This window comes from Odocoileus virginianus, chromosome 22, assembly GCF_023699985.2.
Source record: "Odocoileus virginianus isolate 20LAN1187 ecotype Illinois chromosome 22, Ovbor_1.2, whole genome shotgun sequence".
Lineage (NCBI taxonomy): Eukaryota > Metazoa > Chordata > Mammalia > Artiodactyla > Cervidae > Odocoileus > Odocoileus virginianus.
In genome coordinates, this window is record NC_069695.1 from 16,552,696 (window position 1) to 16,580,065 (window position 27,370).

Genomic DNA, 27,370 nt, shown 5'->3' on the forward strand with positions numbered 1-27,370 from the left:
TTGCATTTGGAGAAGTAAAAACACTTTTACAGTAACATGGTGTAATCCTGGTGCAATAAGGCAAACTAAGGTAACTTTTGAGCAAATCAACTTGTTTTTCCAGAAGCATCGGGGAAGTAGATGACCTTTACCAGTCCTCCTGGAGAGGAAGAACTTCCTTCTACTGAGAAGTTATCACATGACAGGCAGGGGCCCCTGTGGTCTCAAGTTACCTGTGCTGTGTGATTGTTACTCGCTGGAACAGACACTGTTACCAACATTATACAAGTGAGGGATCTGAGTCTAAGAGGCTCCACAAAGCAGCTTACCACTTGCTTCTCTCTCCTTAGAATCCAGAGTCTGAGAAATGGCTCATGTCAAAGATCCAGTCAAGTAATAAACCTGCTGTTTTCAAATTTCATATGCCAGCAGTGACCTTGTTAAGACATGAAAGGGGCATATGGGAGAGGATCATTGCTGCCGTTCATCCATTGGAAAAAGAGCTCTGAGATAGCAGGTCACCCCTGCTTGTCAAGGTGGTCAGGAGACTAGGTTCCAGCAAACGGGATAGAAGTAGAGGCAATAAATTGACCCCCAAATCCATCAGAGCAGTCCTGAATCAGCTACCAGAGCTGACCAAGAAGAAAGAAATTATTTCTCTCCTGCCTAAGTCCCTGGACTTTGGGATCTCAGCCTGTATCCTCATCAACACAGTGCATCTAAGGAATTTAAAAACCCACACATCCCTCTAAACAGGCTGAGAATTATCCTTAGAGCTTGTTAGACCTCATCATCTGCTTATTCCTCATTCATTTATAAGGTAGATTCATTCTGGCCCTGTGTCTAAAATCTCACAATTTCCAAATCTAAATTTATAAGCTTTACTTGTATATCTATGTAAAAGTATGACAGTATACCATTTCTTTAAACCCATATTCTTTCTAGACTACACCTTCTTTGGAAAATACCACTTACCCACATTTAGTTATTGGGCAGATGCTCTATCTGCCCAGACCTAGTTTCCCACCACCAGGGGCTGGCAGGACATCATCTGACCCGGGTTGCACTCTCTGCCCCACAGGGCAGCTCTGTCCCTTCTTCAGCAGTTGCATCCATTTCCACGCATAAGGCCCAGCAGGGTTGCCACGGCAGCAAGCATCCTTTACACGCTGGCTGCCTGCCAAGACCAAGTCGTTGGTAATCCTGTCTTGTTGGTTACCATTAGGGCAGACAAAACTCTTTTTAAGACCATGCATTAACAGGGGCCCTTGAAAGAAGCAGAAGGGGGTGGGGTATCTGCTGGAACCCCCTGACCCTGACGTAGATGCCTTAAGCTATATATTTCAGCTGCAGCACACATAATCAACCAACCGCCGTTCCCTGAGATTATATGACAGGTACGGGTCAATTGGTCCTAGCCTGCCATTTTCTGCCTTCTCAACGACCTATTACCAATCTGAGATTGATCTGCTGTGACACCTGCTGTCTTCCATGACCAGAATAATAAACACAAGCTATTCGCGTTGGCTACTCCATTTTTGATCAAGAGTTGCTGTCGGGGACGACAGACATCTGCCCATTAGAAGCAGCACGTAATTAACAGCAGCATCTACCCTCCCCGGGATACCAAGCAGGAGAGGGAAAATAGACTATCACCAAGAGAGACCAACACCGCCCTTGCCCTCCTGAATTATGGCAGCTACACTACACTCCACCTCCCCCTCAGCCTCGACTACAATCAAAATAAAGATGCTCTCAGATTTAAATGACCTATAATGTAAATCCATATTATCCATGTATTTTCACTATATTATGTGCATCAGGAAGCTGTGTGTGTGATCACCTGCTACAGAGACAGGACTGGGGCTGACCTTAAGCTGTGAGAGATGGAATTGCCAGCCCTGCCACAAAAAGACTCCTACAGAATCAGACTGGCATATGGAACTATGCTTTTTATGGCATTTGATTGGAATTTTTATGTGCTTGACCTTGTCACGGGAGCAAAATCCATCATCTATGGAAATCATAAAACTGACTGTGTCACCTTGGCACACCATTCAAAACCAATTAACTGATCTTCTGCTAGACACATAAATCCATTGATCCATTTTTACAACTGGCATATAAAACATTCATAAGTGCAAATAGGTGATACATTTTAATAGACACTTGAAAGAGTAAAGTGAAGACCACACAGATTTAAAAACAAAAATAATGACCTCTGGTTCTTCTCATCCAATACTTCAAAGCACTGCCTTTTAGTCTTAGGGGAAAGCTTGGAAATTCACATAAAACAGTACTCTGCTTTTAATATACATTTGTGTATTCTAACACAGATTATATATTTCAAGCAAATTTATCACCACCGGAGTCTGAAGGCTTTTTAGAAACTGAAAGCGTGACCCACTGGAGACTTCTTTTGCCTTTGGTAAGTCTAATTAATTATTAACATTTGCTGAATTGCCTTTGGACACCCGATATCATGTTAACACAATCAGTAAATATTTACCAAGAGCTCCCAGGTTGAATGCCACTATTTTCGTATTCTGAGTTGTCAAGAAATTTATAAATGAACAAATTTCAGTTCTGACTATGAATGAGCAAGCAGGAACTCCCTCTCAAGTCACAGAAAAGGCTCCGCTCCCTCCAGCATCACAGGGCACCACCTATGGGGAGGCCCTGGGCCAGCTCGGTCCTCCTGCAGACCTGACAGGGAGACAGCAGTGACAACAGTGGGCAGCCAGCTTCCACAGCTTCAGATTTGGGTTCAAGATCCAAAGTCCAGACTCAAACATCTTAATGGCAAAGAAGATGCTGTTTACTCTCTACATCAAGTGAGGGAAAGTGCCCCTTTTCAAAAGAAGAAACAGATTTTGTGAGAATAAGATCACACACAAGACTCCCGGCACACACTGCAGATGTGAGACCGCCAGTTCCATCACCTGGCACCGTGAGGCGTGAGCTCTGTTAAGACCTCAGGACCAGAAGAGCACCACTGCGGGGCGCGGTGAGCCGCACGGATTACTCACGGGATTCTCAGGAAACTGGAGAGCCGTGGTCACAGCCGAAATCACGCCTCAACCCCAGGCCAACCACGAGTCTGCGGGCGCAGCTCCCCACTGTCGCCTGGCTCCCAGGCCAGGTCTGGGGCTCAGACCTCAGGCTGTTGAAACTGGGTCACCTGCCCACAGCCGAGCTGCCCGAGAGGTACTTGGACTCTTTGAGTCTATTCAGAGGCATGATCTCCTTCCCTCCAAAATTAAGACTTTAAGGAGTTTCCTAAAATAACACACAAACACCAACCACACTCGTTCCGGCTAATTCAGTGGCTTCTACAACTCAGACTGGGCGCCACACCCAACTCCAGACGAAACTCAGTTTAGTTCTCAGGTAGAGGCAGCTGTTTCCTCGGGCACTTTGCAAGGGCTCTGAGAATCCTGCCCACTCTACATGTGACTGGAAACTAACCCAAGGAAGTCTTCCATCCCGTGATATTTGAGGATTACGGGCAACAGAAGTGTTAACATTCCAGTCAAAGGGAGTTCTGTCAATCAGAGAGCAATAAGCCCATTTCACACCCATGAGATTTCACCAGTCATGTGCGTGGATTCACATATGAGGGCTCATGGGAGGGAAGGTGAGTTTAAAGACAGAGGAGGGGCCGGCGGCAGAGAGGCTGGGACACAGCGCCCAGGACATATGGATCTGCCCCCAGAGCAGGAGCAGAGGTTACCAGCTGGGAGGCAGGTGGCAGCCCATGGCCCCAGGAACTCTGTCCACACCCCTCTTGGGTGACTCCTGGAAGTGATGGGTGCCCAGGAGAATGGGATGACACTTGGGGTTCAGGTTGGGACTCCTGGCAGAGAGGAGGAATCAGACTCCAGAAAGAAGAAGAACCTGTGCCTCTGGATTCACACTTGATACTGAAGAGTGTCCTTCTGAAAGTAGCCTCTGCCCCTCCTGAGAGGCAACAAGCAGTGCTGGACCCGCTGTGACGCGGGGTCATTGCTTCACTGACCGGAGAGTATGCCCTACAGTCCATCACCACAGGCATCAGAAAGATTCAGCCTGTCACAAGAAGGACTCCAGCCCTGCTCTATTTGTGGGAGATGAAGGATCCAGGATCCAGGATCATTTTAAATGGACTGTGTTACACATTAAGCTCACTGTATCACTAACTTTCCCACTGACATAGCACTTTCTGGACTAACTCCAGTAGAAGTAATCCCACTCATACTGAAGGGGGGAAAATAAAGAAACACAGCATGGAAAATACCCCAGTGCTGTAGATGGTGGAAACTGTTAACTCATCATTTCGCCTACTTATTTTTCTAAAACTGGTCCAAACACAGAAGCCACTGTACTTCAGAGATGGGTACCACCCCACTAAAGCTCAACTCACAATATCACTCTTTCCCTTTAGCTTCTCTCAAATCTTTCACTCATTAAAGCATCTTCCACTAACCACTGAATGAATTCCATATATACAATGTTCCAGATTATCATTCTCGGTAAGATGAACATTGGCACAGATGAACAAAACTCGCAATACATTCAGCACCTAGTAAAGCTTGTGCTCATTAATATTAATATTTGTTCCATGAGCAAACCAATCAACTAGATCGTACTTGCAGCCCTGGATGTCCAAGACCTGTGCACCATTCAGTCCCCAAAAGCAGGTTCCTTCACACGATTTCTAAGTTTTCCTGAATCAGGAAATCAGTGCATTTTTTAATAGAACAATACAGAGTCCATAAACAGACCCAAATACATATGGGGACTTCATTTATGATAAAAAAAATAACATATCAGACCAGTGAATAATGATGAACTAATCAATAAACAGCATTAAAACAACTACCTAGACATTTGGAGTAAAGAAAAAAAAATCTGAATCCCAACCTGACTCTTTGTACCAAAATAAATTTCACATGATAAAAAAATATTTTTTAATTGAAAAAAATTTAAGACACTATGAATGAACAAGAGAAAAATTAAAATACAGGTTAAAATTTTTACAATATTAGAATATGGAAGTACTTTCTAAGCAAGACATAAACACCAAAACTATAAAGGAAAACATTGATATATTTGACTAAATAAAGATTTTAAAATATTAATATGATTTTCAATTCAGTAAAAATAAAGTAAACTAGAGAGCAACAAATTGAAGAAAGGCTTGTGCAATACAAATGACAAAGGGTTTGGTTTCTTAATATACAAAGAGTTCTCACAAGTCAATAAGAAAAATAACCCAATAAAAATTAGGTAAATGATGTGAATGTGTAAGTAACAAGAAATATAGCTAGTCAATAAACATCAAAAGATGCTCAGAATCATCCATAATTAAAGAAATCAAACCAGAACAGGTTATCATCTTTGATCTATAACATCTCCAAAGATAAAAAGTTTTGATGATATTCAGTGTTGGTAAAGGTGCAGAAAATCATTCATAAACACTTACTGGGAATATTCTGGTTTTTAATTTTTTTTGGCTATGCCTTACAGCTTGTGAGATCTTAGTTTCCTGATCATGGATTGAACCTGGGTTCTGGCAGTGGAAGCACAGAGTCCTAGCCATAAGGCCTCCAGGGAATTCCCAGGAATATTCTGCTTTTAGAACTGGACATTTACATAGGTCAGTTTAATTTGTAAAAATCCATGCATACTATAAGATCTGTGAGCTTTTTTGCAAGAACGTGACACTTCAATACAAAAATGTAAAGAATATGTTATATCACCATGAGATATCACCTTACACCTGTTAGAATGATCATCACCAAAAAGACAAGAGACAACAGGTTGTAGTGAAAAGGGAACCCTTGTGCTCTGTGGAGGGAATGTAAATTGGTCTAACGCTATGGAAAATAATATTGAGGTTCCTCAAAAAATTAAAAATAGATCTAACATATGATCTAGTAATTCCATTTCTGGGCTTATACCCGAAGGAAATGAACACAGAATTTCAATGAAATATCTGTACCCCATGTTAACCACAATATTATTCACAAGAGCCCAGATATGGAAACAATCCAAATGCTCATAAATGAATGAATGAATGAATTAAAAAGGATGTGGTACATACAGACAAGAGAGTATTATTCAGCCATGAGGAAGGAGGACATCCTCTCATCCGTGACCACATGGATGGACCTTGAGCACATGATGCTATGTGACATAAGTCATAGAAAGACCAGTACTGGGTGCTACCACTTATATGTTAAACCTGTAAAAAACAGATAGTAAAATGGTGGTAACCAGGGGATGGGGGTTCAGCGGGGTTGGGGCGGGGAAGACTGTTACTGTTAAGGGCACAAAGTTGTAACAAGTAGTGAATAAGCCATTGAGATTTAAGGCACAGTATGATGAATAGACAAAAATTGTACTATAATTATGCAATGTGACAAATATGACTACATCAGCAATCATATTACAACATGAAAGTGTATACACACCTAATCTTAAACTCAGTGGTAATTTGCCTGCCAAGGCAGGACACACAGAAGACTCGGGTTCAGTCCCTGGGTCACAAAGATCCCCTGGAAGAGGAACTGGCAACCCACTCCAGTATTCTTGCCTGGAAAATCCCATGGACAGAGAAGCCTGGTGGGCTACAGTCCATGGGGTTGCAAAGGGTTGGACTCAACAGAGCGACTGAGCTCATACCTTAAACTTATCCAGTGTTAATGTCAGATTTATTTATTTTTTAAATTAAAGAGTATGTTACAAATCAGGTCAAATTCATGAAAAGGATGAAGTTCTACAACATCACACAGTAAATCAAAAGCTATTACTTATCACCTATGCCTTGCCAGATCCCATGGCTAAGCAGATTAAATAAAACTTAATTGGAGATGCTTTTGTGCAAAGAATCTACTTAGACTCTCTTAAGCCTCAAGATTATCAGGTGTAAAATAGTTTTCGGAAGAGGAATTTTCAACATGACACGCCAGGCCGGGTCAGAGGACTCGTCTGCGAAAACCGCCAGCATCTTACAAAGTGGGAATCTGGACGCCAGTAGCTATGTGATCTCCCAGGGGAATCGAGCTAGGACGTGACAAAGCCAGAGCAAGCCACGTCCGCCCACCCGAGGGTGACCCAGGGTCCACTGTGTTCAGCTGGCAGGAGGCCCATCTAGCTGTGAAGACAGCTGAACTGCAGCCCTAGAAACTCCTAACGCCTTCAACTCCACCATCCAGCAGGTTGATCACAGTTTGCGAACCAACACTTTCTGAAACAATTATAGCACTTAACACATATCCCCTGAGGGAGTGAAGGAAAAAAGGCCTGGAATCCAGGGCTTCCTGAACACGAGCTGGAAAAGGGGCAATGGATAAAGCTGAGCCCAAGGTCCCCCAACACACACAGCCCTGTGACGTCCGGGATGCCTGAGACCTACCAAAGCTCATCTCACCCCACAGAGAGCACAGGCAGGGGCTGCCACGCAGGGCTGACCGAGGACCGAACGCAACAAAAGACCACACGCTTGCCCCTGCGAGGCGCTAAGGGAATCCAGGGCGGGCCGGCGCCACTGTCGCAGGCACGGGGTGTCCTGCACGTGTCCCGGCCTCCCTGCAGACGCCACTTCACATCTTCACGGCTCATTCAGGCCACTCATCTCACTTCCCCCACCCTGGCCAGAACCCTGATGTTGAGTGTATTTCCCTTTTCTTTCAGGGAGGATACTCACTCCATAGGGTCGCCCAGAGTTGGACCCAACCGAACGACTAACACTTTCACTTTCTTATCCAGGGAAGTACTTCAAACTTGGTTCAATTTGATGAATTGTTTTATTTCTTTATTTTTGTGACCCCATTCTACTGTGCCACATGCCAGTCTGAACAAGTAATTTATGACTGAGAAAGTCTGCAGCCCAGCAAAGAGGCTGCGTGCGCTGGTTCCAGGGTCATGCAGAGCTGCTTGTAATCCTCGAAAGCTCACTTATTATTATTATTATTATTATCAGCTGAGAGTCTTTGTGCTGTTATCTGGCCCCAAGCTTCAGTTTTCTTTAATGCATGATGCGGGTGAAACGCTCGTCCAGTCCAACAGACTGAAAAAGAGATGGAGTCTAATCCTCCCTCTGCTCCTGGGCTGGCCGTGCGACTCGATCAGTGAAATGTGACAGAAATGACATTCTGTGATCTATGAGCAAGGAGCCTGTTAGCATCCACCCAAAGCTCATGGAACAGAAACCGAGCAGGACCCTGTGGGACCCTCGTGGGCACAAAAGCCTTTCTTTGTCCCCCGTTTCTTGTTTGTAGGAAAAAGGCTTCGGCCTCCTAGACCTTCCCAGCGTTCCAAAGGGCAGACTCTAGCAGTTTCTAATTATGGAAAGGAGGAGATGCAGAAACAAAGGAAAAGCACACAGGAAATAGTAGTCCAGCCTTGGGGCAGGGTCCTGGTTCCTCCTCAAGGGATGCCCAGAAAATAACTCTGAGCTCTTCTGCAGGAACTAAGGCCCCACCCAGGTTGTTGTTGCTGTTCAGTTGCTCAGTTGTGTCCCACTCTTTGAGACCCCATGGACCACACCACACCAGGCTTCTCTGTCCTTCACCATCTCCTAGAGCTTGCTCAAACTCACGTCCACTGAGTCAGTGATGTTATCCAACCATTTCATCCTCTGTCGCCCCCTTCTCCTCTTGCCTTATATCTTTCCCAGCATCAGGGTCTTTTCCAATGAGTTGGCTCTTTGCATCAGGTGGCCAAAGTGTTGCCAGAGAATGTTCAAACTACCACTCATCTCACATGCTAGCAAGGTCATGCTCAAAATCCTCTCACCCAGGTGGAGGATGCTAACTTCAGGCTGAGCACAGATTCCTGGAGCACAACCTGCTTCCTGCCCTTACCCCAAATTTTCCTATAAAACTCTTCCCCCCAAACCATTGAGGAGTGCAGACTTTTTTGAGCATGAGCTGTTTGTTCTCCTTGCTCAGTCCTGCAATACCCCTTTCTCTGCTGCAAACTGTGACATTTCAGTTTGTTTGGCCTCACTGTGTGTCATGTATGAAAACTTGAGTTCACAACACAACTCCTGATCTGGAGATGGCCAGCCACCATGGAGGGAGTCTGACTGCCCTGAGACTCCACACTGTGAGGAAGTCCACGTGACGGCATGGAGAAGCCACGTGAAGACAGATGTCTGGTCACCCACTGGGTGCAGCCAGCCCAGCCCAAGCAACCACAACTTCGGCTCCAGCCCCGGCCACCATCTGAGCCCAGTCAGCCCCCAGGGCAGTCGGTGAGGAGGAACTCAGTTTGGGGTGCTTAAGCAAAGCAACTTGGGGTGCAAAGCAACGGAAAGCCAAAACACTCAGCACGGTGTCTGGCATGTGAGTCACCCTCGGTATATGTCAGCTGTCCTGACTACAGAAATACTCATAAACTAGAGTAATTTCAAGACATCCCTCTTCATCCAAGGCATTCTGAAGTGCTTTCCTTTTTTTTCTTTTTAATTTTTAAATTTATTTTGAATTGGAGGATAATTGCTTTACAATGTTGTGTTCGTTTCTGCCAGACAACAGCATGAATCAGCCACAGGGTTACATGTGTCCCCTCCCTCTTGAACGTCCCTCCTACCTCCCACCCCATCCCACCCCTCTAGGTTTGTCATAGAGCGCCAGGCTGAGCTCCCTGTGTTATACGGCAACTTCCCATTAGCTGGCTACTTTACACAGGGTAATGTGTTTATTTCAATGCTACTCTCTCAAAGCACTTTCTTGCCTGAGAAAGAACAGAGTAAGTTTTGGCTTCAATTCCAGGCCTGTGTTCAATCTTCCTCAACTGTTACTGGTGTCGCTGTTGTTGTGATCAGGGCTGAGGGCAACTGCAAATTATTATGGTGCTTGTAAGTTTATAATCACTGTTTTTTTCTACCCATGGATAATTTTAATAAAGAAGGAGTCAAGGACGTACAGAGAAGACACCAGCGGAGCGTCTGTAACTACAGTGCTCACGAGCAAGACTCAGGGTGTACACGTGGTTAGTTGTGACACAATAATTACCATTAACAAATTGCAAGCACTGGGCTGACAGGAGTAAAATGCACAATCATGCAATTCACATCAATAGCAGCAACATGTTCAAATCATAAATTATACGATTATAACTCTAGCAAGACTTTCAAAAATATCTCTATCCTTATTGAAAAAAGATTCCACTAGTTATCTTACTAAGATTAACCTAACCTGAGGTGGAGATCTAGAAATAATACACTCCATCTTTTTAAAGCAATGTCTTTCTTCAAAAAAAATATTCTCTGGACTGTGCTTCTGGGGCCCTTTTAAGGCTCTACAAGCTCCACTCCCTTACCTGGCAATTGAGCATCATGTGACATGATGTCAAGTGACATCCCAGGGGTCGCCTGGTGCTGTTACTTCACCACCCCCTTCCAGTTCTATCAGCCCAAGGACCCTGCTGGGCTGGAAACCCAGGGACAGAGCCTCCCTCAGCACCCCAGCTCTGTGGCAAGCCCTCATACCTGCCTACACGCACACAGCTGTAAGGGTGTCTGTTCAACCCCACAGCACTCGTCCCATTAGTGAACTCCCCGCTTACTTTATACTGATCCCTTTTTTAAAACTAAAACAAGAAGCCTCGGGAAATGCCTGCGTTACTCCCCACAGGGTGAGCTGGCCGGGTTTCTGGTCTATACTGGCAGCAGAAGAAAAGGTCACTCACTGGGACTCAGCACACCCCCTGCTCAGAGGGTTGGAAAGCAGAGTCAGAAACATTTTCCTCTAAGAGCCCAGCCCTGATGTCTCTTTAAAGGACAGACTGATGATTCACCCACGAGAAGTGGAGAGAATAAGGAAGCACAATGAGGGAAGACTGTGGGGCTGAAAAGCACAGAGAAAACCAGGGAGCAGGACGGCGGGCTGGATGCTGATCATGAAGTGAAGGAGTCACCTGAACATAAAAGACAGGGAGAGAAGAACCGTCAGGAGGTGGCCGTGAGATGAAGGAGGGCAGCTGCCTGCGGGACTTCCATCGTACCCTGAGGCATCAAGACTCGGGCAAGGCAGTACAGTTCCGTGTCCTAATAAAGAGACGTTCAAGTTCAAGGCGTCATCCTGGATGAGGACCCCGTCTCTGCCATCTCACCCCAATCCCTCCCCAACCTCATCATTAGATTCAAAATTCAATGAAGACAAACTCAGACAATGAAAAAAAAAAAAGTAGCTTTTCAGAAGTTTGTTATGAAAAAGTTTAGAAAGTATCTTAGCTCCTAAAATGAAAGGGGTCTGTGAAGTATTTAACTTTGATGCTATGAGATGTTCTTCAAAAACACACAAAGAGACTTTCTTAAGTAAGCTTGCTATAAATGTAAATGCCCTGGCCAATTGCTTGATAAGAAAGGGAAGGAGGAGAACAAGGAAGGCTTTGCTCTCTTCTCTTCCCAGCAGAGGGCAAATGTTACGTGACCCTGTGTGTGTGTCTGTGTGCGTAAGCCTAGGTCTTCATCCTCTTCCTCCCTCACTCATTTGTCTTTCCTCATATCTTCTCCTCCCCATACCCTCCCCCACCCTCCATCCCTCCTTCCCTCTCCCCTTCCAGTGCTGGCTGGTGAAGAGGCACTTTTCAGGACCAGGATCTCATTTGCGTGTCCTTATTAGGCTAGCGACTCCATGAGAGCAGAAAGGAAGTTATTCTGGAAAACTCAGGTGTCTGTTTCTTCCAGAAAAACAGACTGTTGATACAAAGGGATCCAGCTCCCCAGATCTTGCTCAAGGGAAAGAAAGTAGGGGGGACGTGACCTCCCCTAGGTTCTGCCAGCCCGAGTCATCCAGATGCCTCCAAGGAGACTGAAAGTGGCCCGGGCTGCATTCTAGCTTAGATCTAGGGTAAGCAGAAGGCACAGTGGTGACCTCCAGAGAACTGGGAGAAGGCTGGGCCTCAGGAGCAAGGAAACTGATCAGAAAAGACTCCTGGAGTCCGAAGGTTCTGCGGGGAGAAGCTCTCCAGGGGAGCCTGATGTTAAATCCCACTTTTCTGTATTTCTGCCAACAAACTTCTCAGGACACCTGTGACTCTCAACAGCTTTAGCACTCAAGTGAGGAAAATAAATCATCTGGTCTGTTAGGAGGTGGTCAGTGCTCACGGAAAAAGACCGTGCCCAGAGCCCCGAGGGGAGAACTGGGCGGGCTCGGCATCTCCCTCACCCCCAGTAGATTTCAATCTACACCTTCAGTCCCTGCTAAAGCGCCAGACCCACAAGGTCAAGGCCCTTTGTGCTGTTCAGACACACCACTGCACAGTCAGAGAGGCCAGGAATGTTCACTGGGAGAGAGCCATAGAGCTAAACAAGAAAGATGTTTCCACATTATACATGAGCACAGAAAAAAATAAGGCCGTTCAACATCACCTACATGGTCTTTCCACCTGAACCCAGAAGAAGCAACGAGGAAACAAAACAGATACATTGAGATCCCAGGGCTTTGTACAAGACAACTGGCCTGGATGCTTCAGAGGTGCCAGTGTCATGGTGAGAAAAAAAAGAGAGGGACTGTCTCAGATGAAAAAGGTGAGAAGCAAATGTAACACGCAATCCCTGACTATAGAGTCCATGGGATCTCAGAGTCGGACACGACTGAACGACTTTCGTGGCTGTCCTGTCGACCCGCCGCCACCCTCAGCTCCTGGCACAAAAGAAGCTGCCGATAATCTAACTGAGGGAAGGAAAATGAGTGAAAGTCGCTCATTCGTGTCTGAATCTTTGAGACCTCATGGACTATATAGTCCATGGAATTCTCCAGGCCAGAATACTGGAGTGGGTAGCTATTCCTTTCTCCAGGGGATCTTCCCAACCCGGGGATCGAACCCAGGTCTCCCACATTGCAGGTGGATTCTTAACCAGCTGAGCCACCAAGGAACCCCGAGGGAAGGAAAGCCTATTCCAACTTCTAACACACGTGACAAATTGTACAAACTCAGACAAAAGGAAGTGGAGTTAGTTAGACATTAGTCTAACCTGTCAGACACAACTGGACTTGAAGACCTTTTCTAAAGCCTGAGCTCAAATCTCCTCACATCCTGGTACCTTAAGGAGTAGGTTTCCCTGGTGACTCAGACGGTGAAGAATCTGCCTGAAATGCAGGAGACCCGGGTTTGATCCCTGGTCTGGAAGATCCCCTGAAGAAGGGAATGGCAACCCACTCCAGTATTCTTGCCTGGAGAATCCCATGGACAGAGCAGCCTGGCAGGCTACAGTCCACGGGGGTCGCAAAAAGCCGGATATGACTGAACAGCTTAGCAGCAGCACCACCAACAGAACCTCAGACTTAGGCAACGCTGATGGTGGCCTGGGCGGTTCCTCCCCACGCTATGCATGTGTTCCTTCCTCAAGGACCCCACACGTTCACACCACCTTACAGAATACTGTCAGTAATGGGTGCTCACCCTCACCCAGAGCAGCCAGGCCAGGGTCCACGGGTCAGGCTGATCTGCTTCTTACGAGCAGCCTTGTGGGTCCTGGTTCCCCCCGGGGACCCCTCAGCCCTCTCTGGTGAAGTTCTCACCACCCAGATGTCACAGCGAATCCCAGGGACTTGCCTGCTCTTCGAACAGAGGCCAGAGGAGAGGCCTCACCAGGCCCCTGACGGCTGCAGAGGAAGTGGCAGAAATCTCTAAACTGTCGTCAAGACAACCTAAGTCCAAATATAAATCTCTTTGGGATTCCATTCGGAAGCAGTTTTTAAGTGCGCACACCCAGAGGAAATAATAAAAGAAAAGAAAGCGCCTCTCCCCATCCCCTGGCCCAACCCCTCCTTCCCCTCCTCTTTCTCTCTCTCTCTCTCCCCCCTCCTGCTTTTTGCCACGTGGTGATGTGTGTTAAAAACGCAAACTGGGACGCTTTCCACTTTTGGGGTTGGAACAGCTGCTGCCTCAATATTGTTTTTGTTAGTTTTTTTTTTTAAACATACTTTGCTGTTTTTAATGGAGTTGTTTTTTAACTACGTGTTTCATAATACTAGCTGAGATTCACAAAGCGGGAAGACTGGCACTTTAATTGGCAAGAGTGAGACTCATGGGTCCTAAGAGTCCAACTCCGACAGTCTGCTGCCCAGCTCAATCCCAAGACAGCCAGGCTTATCCCAGGGAAGGGAACTCACGAAGGCACGGGAGAAATATGACCAAGTCCTCCAATGGAAACAACAAGAGCCAAGAATTTCTAACAGGTAGCCTAAATAAACCCCACACTCTCAGTCCTTCATTTTTCCAAGAGCACAAAGCATTCGGGGAATGCTCCACAGATGGCTGTGGTTCCATGTGGGAGCACGCACCAAGAGAAGTGAGCTCAGGGTTCTGAACCCCAGGGCCTAACAGCAGGGTTCTGAAAGGCACAGGTGCATGCCACCTGGCACACCCCGCTATCACCTGCTGCAAGTGACCCTCAGGTCAGGAATCTTCACCCACGTGAGGACCTTTAGCTCAGAGTGGGGTACGCCTGCACCACCCAAGCTGAGCACAACCATGGCCTTAAATGGGAAACAGGTCCCCCAGCGATCACCGAGTGACAGGGATAATCACTCGGTGATTAAAGGACCAGCCCCTCAGCCTCTCAGGTGAGCCAGGAGGGCGGCAGCTAAATGGTCCTGCTCCCATCACCTGCTCAATTGGGCTGACAGACAGTGATGCTGGCAGCGGGCGTGGCTGCAAGGGCCTGAGATTTCAGGAAGGTGTGGCAGTGGCTGAAAACAGGAAGCTGAGTGTTGACTGCATGCAAGACTTCATCCACAAAAGACAGGCCGCCCATACAAAGAACAGAGGAACCAGGGCTCCGGTTAAAATTCTGAGAGGACCATGAGCTTGGCACCAAATCTCTTTTCCTGGGGCTGATCCACAGGATTCTCTCTCATGTGGATCTGCCAAGAGAGCAAACCAGCAGTTAGACTGGCTTTGGCCCCACCCAGTGAGATCTCAGGGCTTCTCTCGTGGCTCAGCGATAAAAGAATCTGCCTGCCATGCAGGAGACTTGGGTTCAATCCCTGGGTAGGGAAGATCCCCTGGAGGAGGAAATGGCAACCCACTCCAGTATTCTTGCCTGCGACATCCCATAGACAGAGGAGTCTGGCGGGCTACAGTCCATGGGGTCGCAAAAGAGCCAGACGTGACTTAGCGACTAAACCACCATCACCACCAGCACTATCTCACCCAGAGCATCGCCCTGTTGAGGAGCAGCTGAGAACCTAGCTGTCACACACACAGGATGGGACCAGCCAAACTGGGGGACTTAAGACACATTACTCAGTGTGATAACAAGAGCAATGGCCCTTTCTGAGATTTCAAATAAATGGCTTCTGATCTGAACAAGAATAAAACCTAGAGCCTCTCAAAAAGAGAAGACCACAGATACACGGTGATGGGATTGAAACTTCAAAGTCTTCATCTGCTCAGATTTATCTTCCTGAACGGCTGTGGGGCTGTTCTTTTCTTTCAAGCCCAGCCTCCTACCTCTGGGCCTCTGCAAAGGACCAGCACACAAGGAGAGGCATTGTCTCCAGGAAGTCACTGAACAAGTGCATTCCATCCTTAGAGATAAGGCAAAAAGAAGTGCAGGGGCTTCCCCCAGCTTTCTCATCTCCCAGGCTTGCTAATTATCATCCTGGGTAAGAGGAAATGGCGCTGAGTATCTTAGGAGATCGCCTGCTCTAGTCCTCTGCCTTAAACGGGAGGATGTTATCACGTGTATTTAATGGACGCCGTGTTCAAGATACTTTTCCAGAACCGCACAGCCAGTGAGCAGGAGAGCATAAAAACCCAGGCTTGCTGCTTTGGATTAGGGCTCTTCCTACCTGATTGTAGAAGGAAACAGACTTATCTATAAGCAGAAAAATTGAACATAATTAATGTGCTGGGACAAGCATATCATTTCTGACTTTCTTTATTCCCAAAGCCAATCCCAACACACACAACACAAGTCAAAGCTGCCTCTTGGTTCCTGGGGACCCGACCTTCTGAGTGTTTGAAGCGCTTCCTGGAGGCTGAAATGACTCCTCAGGAGGAAAACACGCGATTCCTGGAATTTGTGTCTGGCTTATGTTAGAGCCTGGCAGTTGGTGACACCTACCCCTGCAACTCTGACAAAGGTCAACTGAGGGAGGCCGGGACAGCATCCACCAGATCCAGGCCATGGCCCAACATGGGGGCAGGCACAGAGAAGAGAGGGCCTCTGCCTGATGCCCCTGGATGAATCAGGAGACCAAGGCCAACCGGACAACCTAGTGTGAATGGGACTTTAGCAAAGGACAGTGAGGGCAGACCTCCCCAGGTTCCAGAATGGCCTCCAGGGAGTCCAGACAGCCCCCTGTTGTTGCTGTTCAGTCACTCACTCTTTGTGACCCCAAGGACTGCAGTACCCCAGGCTTCCCTGTCCTTCACCATCTCCTGGAGTTTGCTCAAACTCATATCCATTGAGTCCGTGATGCCATCCAACCAACTCATCCTCTGTTGCTCCCTTCTCCTGCACTCAGTCTTTCCCAGCATTCAGGGTCCCGGGCAATCCGTCCCTAACCTGGAACCATTCCTTCTTTATCTGCTTCTGCACAGCCCTCTTGACAGACCAGTTAGCACTGCTTTGATATAAACAGAACCGGTCCAACCTTTGCTGCTTTTTTCGGAAACTGTTTTCTTGGGAGACCAGAAGTGCCAAGGGCAGAACACTAGGCGTCCGTGCCAAAAGCTGCTAAAACCAGGGCTGAAAACCAGCTCTTCCCAAGGAAGCAATTCCGGAATGCGGTGTGGGTACCCAAGAGCGAGCGATCCAAAAGGCCAGCTGAATTCCCTGAGCACTCCCCGGGGGCAGGTCCCCACCACTGGGGAGTTTGTGTCTGTCTTTGTTTCCGGCTTCTTCCACGTTTCTCTGGGCTCAGAAGGACCCACTTCGGGAGGGGAAGTGGGGACAGGGGAGGACTCTGTCGTCCTGCCCTGATCCGCAGCACGAAAAGTTTTCGACGGTGGTTGTCCCTCTACATTCCCACCAGGTCGTCCCCTCGCGTATTTTTTCACCCCGAGTTGAGCTTTGTTGTTGTTGTTGTTTTTAAGTAAACTAATTGCCCCCAGGAGGCAAAAGGATTCCGCGCCTTGGCTGAGTAACTTAAAGTTTCCGCCGGAAGGAAATTATCAAAGGCGAAGGAGAAAGCCCACGGAGGCGGGGTCCTGGCCTGGTGTCACCGCGGAGGGGTCCCCGGCCCGGAGCGGCCCGAGAGGACGAGGGCTCCGGGAACGCGGGCGCGGCGAGGGGACGAGCCAGGAAGCGCCCGAGAGAGGCTCGGACCGGACCCGGCGGGGCCGGGACAGGGAGCGGGCCGGCGAAGGGGGGTGCGCGCAGGGGACACGGGGGCGCACGGACGTGGTGGAGGGGGTGCTGGTTGGGGGGCGGGGCGGGGGAAGTTGACGACTAGGGGGCGCGGGGAAGCGGGGACGAGGAGGGCGCAGGGAGGAGGGTGACTAAGAGGACGCTGGGGGTAGGGGGCACGCGGCCCCAGGGGCGCAGGACTCACCCCAAGAAGACACACTTTGAGCTCTCGGATGGCCATCATGAGCTCGGGGCCGGGCCGGGCAGGGGCTCCGCATCCTCCGGGGCCGACACGCTCCGCGCCCCGCCAGCCGGCTCCTGCGGTCCCCGCCTTCCCTCGCGCCGCCCGCGGGCGGATCCACGGCAGCTGCTATTTCTGGGCCTCTGGCCGCGCCGAGGGTCACGTGGCCGCCGCCGGCTCCTCCCGGGGGTGCGGGGAACTTCGCCCGCCGGCTCCCAGGACCGCCCCTGACGGCGTCAGCCCCCGGGCCCCCGCCCGCGTGCCCCTGGCGTCCTGGCACCGGGCCTCCTTCTTCCGGCCAGCCCGGCCTCGGACCCGGCTCAACAGAGCTCACCCGACCCCCGGCTCCCAGGCCACGGGGTGGAGGGAGGACCAGTCCGGCCCGCGGAGGCGGCGGCCCACGACTGGCCACTGCATCCCCCTCGGTAAAGGGGATGTTGTCCACCGGGATCTGCGGGGAGCACTTTGAGGCCTAAGCGCACTGGACAGAGGCCGTCGGAAGGAAGGAGGGTCTGACCATGCAGCCCGCCTCTCCCGCAGCTGCTCGTGTTGTGGGGAAGGGGCTTCAGTGTACCCCCAGGTCGCTTGCCAGCCTCAGCCCCAAGTTCGCTTTTCCATATGTCATCGGAAGTGATTCTAGAAGAAAGGCCTATTCCTTCCCCCAGAGCAGGCTGGTCCGCCTCCGAAAGGGGAAGCGCATTGTAGGCAGGAAGCTGATGCGCAGGGCACAGAAAATGCTGCAACTCGGGGTCAGACCCCCGGCCTCAGACCCCAGCTAGAAACAGGCGGCTTGGCGGAACTTTTGTATCCTTCCAAGGCAGGCTTGGGGGTCTGCGGGCTTGTCTCCACAGTGGCCCGCGCACCTCATCCACTACAGAAATGTCAGCTTTTGGGACATAGGTACTTGAGTTAGGTGTGGCATTTCAGATTGGAAACAACTTTCTTTAAAGTTTATCCCCTAACCAAACTCTCAGGCCTCTGTCCTGACCTTGCAGTTCTCCAGTGAACCACCCTCCCACCTTGATTATCTGGGTTTTGCTCCCAGTGAGGCCACGTTGAAGCTACCCACCACCCAGGTGACCCCATGCCGTGGGAACGTCCAATCACGACCTCCAGAGAGAAATTCTAAAAAGCTGGAGTCAAAATAGTGCCCTTCTCTCAAAGAAAAGCCCTGACAGTTGGCAGTGAATCCCTCAGTGCAGTAGCTTCCCCTGGCTTGGGCAGGCTTGGAGGATTACCCACTCACATAAATCAGGACTAAATTTTTCAAAAAGTAGCCATGGATGAAATACAGGTCTTATTCAGCATGGAGATTATTGTATCGATACCTGTCCTTGGTTTAGTATCTAAAGCAAGGACAGGATGAGAAGAGGCCTGCCCAGAGTCTCCCAGCACTGGGCACTGGGCCTCCTGTCTTCAGATCCGCTGAGCAGAGGATAAGCGCCACACAGCCACAGAGCAGCCGTGGTCCAACAGCTCTGGCAAGGCCACCTCACATCCCCAGCAGAACAACTTGAATCTCCACGTCCTAGTGCTTCCCTTTGGCCTTGCTTCTCACTTCCCCAAAGTCGACCAAACCAGTTCTCACTTCCTGAAAGTTAGCCAAACCAGGGTGGGAGGCTTTTCCATTAACACTGCATTAGGTCCCTAAGGGCAGGACCACCCCAGACAAGTGGGCTGGCAGAATTTCTCATCTGATCCCCTGTTCTCCCTTCATTCCTCCCGTTCCTCTTGCTTCTGCGCTGGCCTCGGTGTCTGCCATACTTGTGTGGTTTCTGGGTTCCCCCCAAGGCTTTCCCCCTGAGAATCACCTACATGCTTTATTCTCCCCACACTCACCCCATTAAAATCTCCTAACTCATGTCTCATTCTGACCAGGCAAGCACTTCACAAAGTGCCTACACTTTGTGGACCACCATCATGGATTTTTACCCTCTCCTGGGCCAAATCATCCTTGGGGGCTTAAGAACTGGCCCTGAGGAAACCCTGGTCCCACGGACCACCCCAAAGTGATGCACCAGGCTGTCCCAGGCAGGAGAGATGGTGGCTGCTCCCGGATGCATTTAGGGAGTGTCTGTCCAGGGTAAGTCTCCACTTGTTAAAGGTACAATATTCCCTAGGAATGTTTTTATCATAGTCTAGGATGGCTGTTGGTAGGGCCCAGCCTGACTCCTCTGGAATTCTCTGCAAATGCGAAGAGGTTCCGATGTAACTTAAACAGAAATAAAAATCCAATGGTATGTAACCGAGGGCTTATCAAATTTTTAAAAGATGGAATAGGCAGAAGTGTCCCGTGAAATCTTTGTAAACCAAAAGGTCAGTGGGCTAATTTGAATTTATGCTTTTCTGCTGCTGTGAAGTCCTCGGTGGCAGATGCAGTTGAACTCTTAAGTACATCTTGCGATAACACTGCGCCAAAACCAGCCTCTTCTCTGCCTGCTGGTAGAACCCATCAACCTCCGGAGACGTGCTCAGGTGCCCCTCCCAGGGAGGTCTCTGCCTGGGCTTGCACGAGCTCTACTCACGGCTCTCTAGCATTGACTCAGCAGCTCACTTGCCCTCCAGTCCCCCGTGAGGGTCCTGCCCAGTGTCCTTGGAGCCAGTAGAACTGAAGCCAGGTTCAGTTCAGCAGCAAAGGAGGGCTTGACTCTTCAATCAAAACATGGTGAGATGGGAGGTCATGCTCCAGAACACCCGCTCTGCTGACAGCAGGGCTGGGCTGCTTTGGGGGGAGGGAGCGGGGTTCTCTCGGGCACCCAGGCACAGCTGCTGCCCTCGCTCCAGATGGCAGTGCCCTGTGCAGCATCTTTGCACATGGCCCGCCCACCATCGGCAACTCAGAGTTGGGGGTGGAGCTTCTGCACTGAGGCGTCGCCACCATTTTGCACCAGGAGCCCTGGTCTGAGGTGCCTGGCTCCAGGCTTCTGCACACAGTGCCCTGGGAGCCAGGGGACTAGACTCAGCACAGAAACAAGGTTAGGCTTTATTTCATCACCCAGATTCTATTTTTATTTCCCAGTTATTGTTAATGGACTTTGCTGGTGACAAACATAATTAGCCACTAAAGCCCTTTTACAACTGGTCAGGGTCTAAACTTATAATGGAATTATCTATCTGTATGAGAGGTGCCTATAGATGAAGCTGGGGTCACCTCTGTGTCACCAGGATGTGAAAATGACTAGACTGGGGGCGGGTGGGGGGAAGAATGGTGCTATGCCTCAGAAAAGAAAGGTGATTAGAAATTAATCTTTTCACCTCAGTCTATGTAGGACTTTTTCCTGCAGGGTCTCTGGACTCTCATGTAATTCAAATGAGACTCCTGTTTGGTGGGTCTGGAGATCTGGGAGACCCCAGGACCGATGTGTCCACATAACAGGAAGGCTGACCTGAATACTCACCCTGGACCTCACCTCAGAAGGTTCTGGGTGGGGATTTCTTCTAAAAGAAATGAGCAATTCACCAACAAATATGATTTAGTAAAAGTCTACCAAGGGACAGGAAAAATTGCCCCATTCTTTTTTTTAAATCTGGTTAGTAACAGTCATAAAACTGACCATGTTCCTTGATCCAGCAAATCCTCTTTCAGACAACAACATAGAAAAACACACAGAAAAGTGAGCAAATAGAAGCCTGACTGTGCACAAACAGACATGCACACAAAGAAACAGATACTTTCGAAAAACAAAAAGCCATCTCTGCTGAGATGGAAGAGGACAGCTGCGTACATCATGATATTAAAGGGGTGAAACAACTGAAATCTCTTCACATTTGGGAATGATTAAGCAAATGGATATCTTTACTCAGTTGTCTTTAACAACGTGCAATGGTATAGGTCATTTAGGTAATATATAAAATGTATACGTGAGGTAGATTTAGAAAGACATTTACAGTAAATAAGTTTCCATGAGTATAAGATGATGCAAGAATCGGCTCTGCACATTAAACAGTTAAGTCACACCAGCTTGTTACAACTCACACTAAGGGACGTGACTGCTGGATTGTGCGGTACTGGTATTGCATACCTGTCAGCATAGCCAAAATCGGGGACAGTGACAACGCTGAATGCTGACAAGGGTGTGGAGCAACTAGAATGTCATTGCATCGCTGAATGCATAATGGTGCAGCCACTTTGGAAGGCATTTTGACAGTTTCTTATAAAGTTAAACATACTCTTAGCATTCAATTCACAGTCATGCTTGTTGGTATTTACCCAAAGGAGTTGAAAACATATCCACAAAAAAAAATCTGTACACAGTTATTTATAGCAGCTTTGTTCGTAATTGCCAAAACTTGTAAGCAACCAAGATGTCCTTCAGTAGGCAAATGGATAAAATAAACTGTGATCCATCCAGGCAATGGAATATTATTCCAAACTAAAATGGGATGCGCTATCAAACCATGAAAGACATGGAGCTAATTTCAGTGCATATTACTAAGTGAAAGAAGCCAATCTGAAAAGACTGTATATTTGTATGATTATGACATTCAAGGAAAGGCAAAGCTATGGAGACAGTAAAAGGTCACTGGGGGTTGAGGGGAAGGGATGAACAGGCAGAGCACAGAGGAGTTTTAGGACAGTGAAAATACTCTGCATGAAACTATAATGATGGATACATGTCATACATTTATCCAAACCCATAGAATGAACAACACAAAGAGTAAAATGTAAAGAGACAGACTTTGAATGATTATCATGTGTCAATGTAGTCTATCAGTTGTAACAAGCGTACTCTCTGCTGAGGAATGTCTATAAGGGTGAAGCTGTGCATGTGTCAGTGTAGAGGGCATACGGGAAATCTCTGTATTTTCCTCTCAATTCTGCTATGAACCAAAAACTGCTCTTAAAAAAAAAAAGTCTTAAAAAAATGAACAGGCATGATCAGGCAATTCACAAGTTGGAAATGAATATATGAAGAAAGTATTCAACTTTGGAAGTGAGGAAAAATACAGACTAAAGCATCAAGAAATCATTTTCCACTTATTAAACCAGCAAATCATAAAACCTAGAACTCCATGCTGCAGTGAGTGGGGCAGAAGGAGCAGTGCCCATTCACACTGGCTGGATTCCACTGTTTGACCTTTGGAGTCACACATTCTTTCTTTATGTGTGTATGCGTGTCTTTACATAGTTTTTGTTTATATATGTTTATATATCTTCACCGGGATTCCCTGGTGACTCAGCAGTAAAGAACCCACCTGCCATGCAGAAGGTGCAGGAGATGCGGGTTCAATCCCTGGGTAGGGAAGATCCCCTGGAGGAGGGCATGGTAACCCACTCCAGTACTCTTGCCTGGAGAATCCTATGGACAGAGGAGCCTGGCAGGTTACAATCCACAGGGTCACAAAGAGTCAGACATGACTGAGTGATTTGGCACATACACATGCTTGTATCCTCACAGTCATTCTGCCACAGGGGTGTCACACATTGTTTCTCTGAAGCAATATTTGTTTATTTTCTCTGTTACTCTCCATAAGCAAATTTATACTCTCATCAAGCTTAGTTTTGGATTCTGGTAGGGGAGAAGGATAAAAAATCTGAAAGCTCTCTGCTAAAAATATGACATTTTTATATAGAGGATAGGAGAGGAGGAAACGGGACCTGAAAGATTAGGTCAGGGTCACTGGTGAGATTCTCCCCTTTGAACGTGGAAGTCTGGAAGGGAGAATGACCCTTAACAATGAGCACGAACACTTACTGAGTGTCAACTGCCAGCTAGGTACCAGGTGCAACCCTGCCCAGTATCTCACTTCCTCCTGCCTAGAAGGTGCTATTGACCTTGCAACAGAGCCAGATAGTCTCTGTGAAGCCGTGCCCATGCGGCCAGCTTAGGATTCCAGCCCAGACAGGCTATTCAGCGAGCACTTTAACTACTGCAGGCTTCCCTGGTGGCTCAGATGGTAAAGAATTTGCCTGTAATACAGGAGACCCAGGTTCAGTCTTTGGCTTGGAAAGATCCCTGGAGAAAAAGTGGCAACCCACTCCAGTATTCTTGCCTGGAGAATTCCGTGGAGAAAGGAGCCGGGTGGGCTACAGTCCATGGGGTTGCAGAGAGTCAGACATGACTTAATGACTCGACTGCCACATCTTGCGTTTAGGCGTACTTGGTTTTTAGTTTGAGCCTTTGACGGGGCATGTGGGTGAACATGCTGAGCAGAGCAGGAAGGGAAATACCAGGGCTGACACAGAGAATCAAGAATTAGCTACAGGGCCTCCCCTGGCTATCTGTTGGTTAAGACTCCACCTTTGATGGGCACTGCAGGTGGGTGTAGTTCGATCCCTGGTCGGGGAACTAGGATCCCACACACTGTGAAATGCTGCCAAAATAAATAAATAAGAAGAATTAGCTTCAAAGATGAGAGAGGCAGTGCTGTCAGCAGCATGCTTACATACTTGCTGTCATTGAGTGTTGACTGGAAGCGCCAAGGAGACTAGAAAGCACACGGAATGTCTTAGAATTCTCTGCAAGGCTGGGAAGTCCCTCCCAAGGAGAACAAATGAGATCATGTCTATGAAACACAACATTTTCCACTTCACATGTTATTCTTACCGCCCTGGTGCTCTTACCTAAAGAGCAAACAGCAAACCCAACAATAATATTCGAGATGGTTAATTATATGTGTCAACTTGGCAAGGCCATGGTACCCAGGTGTTTGGTCAAACATCATTCTAGCGGTGAGCATGCTACAGTTGTACACAGAAGTATAAAATATAATGTTGTACACATTAAACCTATATAATGCTATAAATCTATGTTACCTTAATAAAAATAAATTTAAAAATTATTCTCAATGTTTCTGTGAAGGTAGTTTTAGATGAGATGAAGATTTCAATTAGTAGGCTGTGCGTGAAGCAGATAACCCTCCATTATGTGAGCAGAACTCATCCAGTCAGCTGAAGAGCTTAATAGAGAAAGACTGATCTCCTCAAGGAAGAGGAAATTCTGCCAGCAGACAGTCTTCAGACTTGAACTGTAACTCACCCCAAGTCTCCAGCCTACTGGCCAACCCTACAGATTCCTTAGAGTAAATCTCTCTGTATTTATACATCTTATTGATTTTGTTTCTCCTCGGACAGCTAGAAGATCAAACCAGTCAATCCTAAAGGAAATCAACCCTGAACATTCATTGGAAGGACTGATGCTGAAGCTCCAATACTTGGCCACCTGATGCAAAGAGCCGACTCATTGGAAAGGACCCTGATGCTGGGAAAGATTGAGGGCAGAAGGAGAAGGTGGGAACAGAGGATGAGATGGTTGGATGGCATCATCAATTCAATGGACATGAGTTTGAGGAAACTCTGGAAGATAGTGAAGGATAGGGAGGCCTGGTGTGTGCAGTCCATGGGGTCGGACACAACTGAGTGACTGAACAGCAACAATTAATACAACACTTAATTGATTTTTTCTTTGCCCTGAGTCTGCCACCCAGTGTACCTACATACTGGAAACATACACTTGTTTCCCCAGGTGTAAACCAGGCACCCACGGTGTGCCAGACACGAGGCCAGGAGCTAGAGATGCAGAAGGTCACCAAAGAGGCCCTGGAATCAGGAGGCCACAGTCCAGACTTACCTCTGGCTTTGACCCTTTGAAGAAATAGACTGTTCCCTGAACCTCTAAGGCCATACCAGAATGTGAGAACCCATGAATATGCATGTCCATTTGGGCCACGTCAGTGTTGTGAGGAGCGGGCAATAATGACAGAAAAATTAACTGGGAGATAACAGATCCAGGCCCAGAGCAGGAAAGACATGGCCTGTGAGGTTGAAGCCAGAGACCAGGAAGTGTCCTAACTGGAGAGAAAGGGCTGGTGCAGAGGTGGATCAGCACTCAAGAGTCACTCAGAGTAAACAACCAGGCTCCCGCGTAGGGTAAGGACCCAGGAGGAGGAGTCACCGCTTAGCGAGACTTCATAGACGACACCACTTCATAGAAAACCATCACTCCAGAACCTGTCCTGCCTGCAGTGTCCAGCCTGACTCGGGGTATCATCCAGAGAAGTGAAAACAAAAAAAGGCAAAAATACTTCCTCCCCACCCAAGGGAACTGAGAGAGGGGGCTGCAGCGCAGACCAGGAAGAGAGAAAAATCTGTTTTTAGAAAATGAAAGAGAGAAACCCTGAAAAACTCCAGCCCCGCTGGCTGGATTCACACAGCTGCATGCTTGCACATTGACTCCATGGATGAAGCACTGGGGGCACACAGTAGGTGCTCAGTAAATACTGGCTGAGTAATGAATGGATTACTTTGCCAACAAAGGTCTGTCTAGTCAAGGCTATGGTTTTTCCAGTGGTCATGTATGGATGTGAGAGTTGGACTGTGAAGAAAGCTGAGCGCTGAAGAATTGATGCTTTTGAACTGTGGTGTTGGAGAAGACTCTTGAGAGTCCCTTGGACTGCAAGGAGATCCAACCAGTCCATCCTAAAGGAGATCAGTCCTGGGTGTTCATTGGAAGGCCTGATGCTGAAGCTGAAACTCCAATACTTTGGCCACCTCATGCGAAGAGTTGACTCATTGGAAAAGACTCTGATGCTGGGAGGGATTGGGGGCAGGAGGAGAAGGGATGAGATGGCTGGATGGCATCACCGACTCGATGGGCATGAGTTTGAGTAAACTCCGGGAGTTAGTGATGGACAGGGAGGTCTGGCGTGCTGTGATTCATGGGGTTGCAAAGAGTCAGACACAACTGAGAGACTGAACTGAACTGAATGAATGGATGAATGAATGAAATCCTAGGACGTGCTGACACCTCAGTGAGGAAAACACCCAAAGAAGTACCAGAGGGAGGCGGGATATCCTGGAGGAGGTCTCTGGGGAAATCGTGGTGTGTCCTCTTGAGGGTTGGTGGTGGGTGATCATCACTTCTGTTCAAGATGTCTCGTCTCCTCACTCCTGTGCCCTCCAGAGTCTCACATCTGAGACCCGGCCCAAAGCTCAGGCTCAACCCCTTTCCCCTGCCTCTGAGTTATTCTTGGTTAGATTACACCGGAGTTGGTACTCTCCTGTTTCTCCTTCTTTAAAATATGTTTCAGTTATATAAGTAATACTATCCCCAAGAAAAATGGTTCTCTGAGAAGGCCTTCAAAATAGCTGAGAAAAGAATAGAAGCCAAAGGCAAAGGAGAAAAGGAAATATATACCCATCTGAATGCAGAGTTCCAAAGAATAGCAAGCAGAGATAAGAAAGCCTTCTTAAGTGATCAGTGCAAAGAAATAGAAGAAAACAATAGAATAGGAAAGACCAGAGATCTCTTCAAGAAAATTAGAGATACCAAGGGAACATTTCATGCAAAAATAGGCACAATATAGGGCAGAAATGATATGGACCTAAAAGAAGCAGACAATGTTAAAAAGAGGTGGCAAGAATACACAGAAGAACCATACAAAAAGTTCTTCATGATTCAGATAACCATGATGGTGTGATCACTCATCTAGAGCCAGACATCCTGGAGTGTGAAGTCAAGTGGGCCTTAGAAAGCATTGTTATGAACAAAACTAGAGGAGGTGATGGAATTCCAGCTAAGCTATTTCAAATCCTAAAAGATGACACTGTGAAAGTGCTGTACTCAATATGCCAGCAAATTTGGAAAACTCAGCAGTGGCCACAGGACTGGAAAAGGTCAATTTTCATTCCAATCCCAAAGTAAGGCAATGCCAAAGAATATTCAAACTAATGAACAATTGCACTCATCTTGCACACTAGCAAAGTAATGCTCAAAATTCTCCAAGCTAGGTTTCAACAGTACGTGAATGGAGAACTTTCAGATACTCAAGGTGGATTTAGAAAAGGCAGCGAAACCAGAGATCAAATTGCCAACATCCTTTGGATCATAGGAAAAGCAAGAGAATTCCAGAAG

The 27,370-nt window shown here is 47.7% G+C and overlaps 1 protein-coding gene across 1 annotated transcript in view; it reads right to left on the bottom strand.

Annotated features, from left to right (window-relative positions):
- Positions 1-17,663, bottom strand: part of RAB31 (RAB31, member RAS oncogene family) — an 81,938-nt gene extending 64,275 nt beyond the window's left edge. Inside the window, exon 1 of the mRNA XM_070452646.1 lies at positions 17,481-17,663. Coding sequence (XP_070308747.1) covers positions 17,481-17,519 — 39 coding nt within the window. The 5' untranslated portion in view covers positions 17,520-17,663. The remainder of the gene's footprint in view (positions 1-17,480) is intronic.
- Between the last annotated feature and the right edge of the window lie 9,707 nt (positions 17,664-27,370).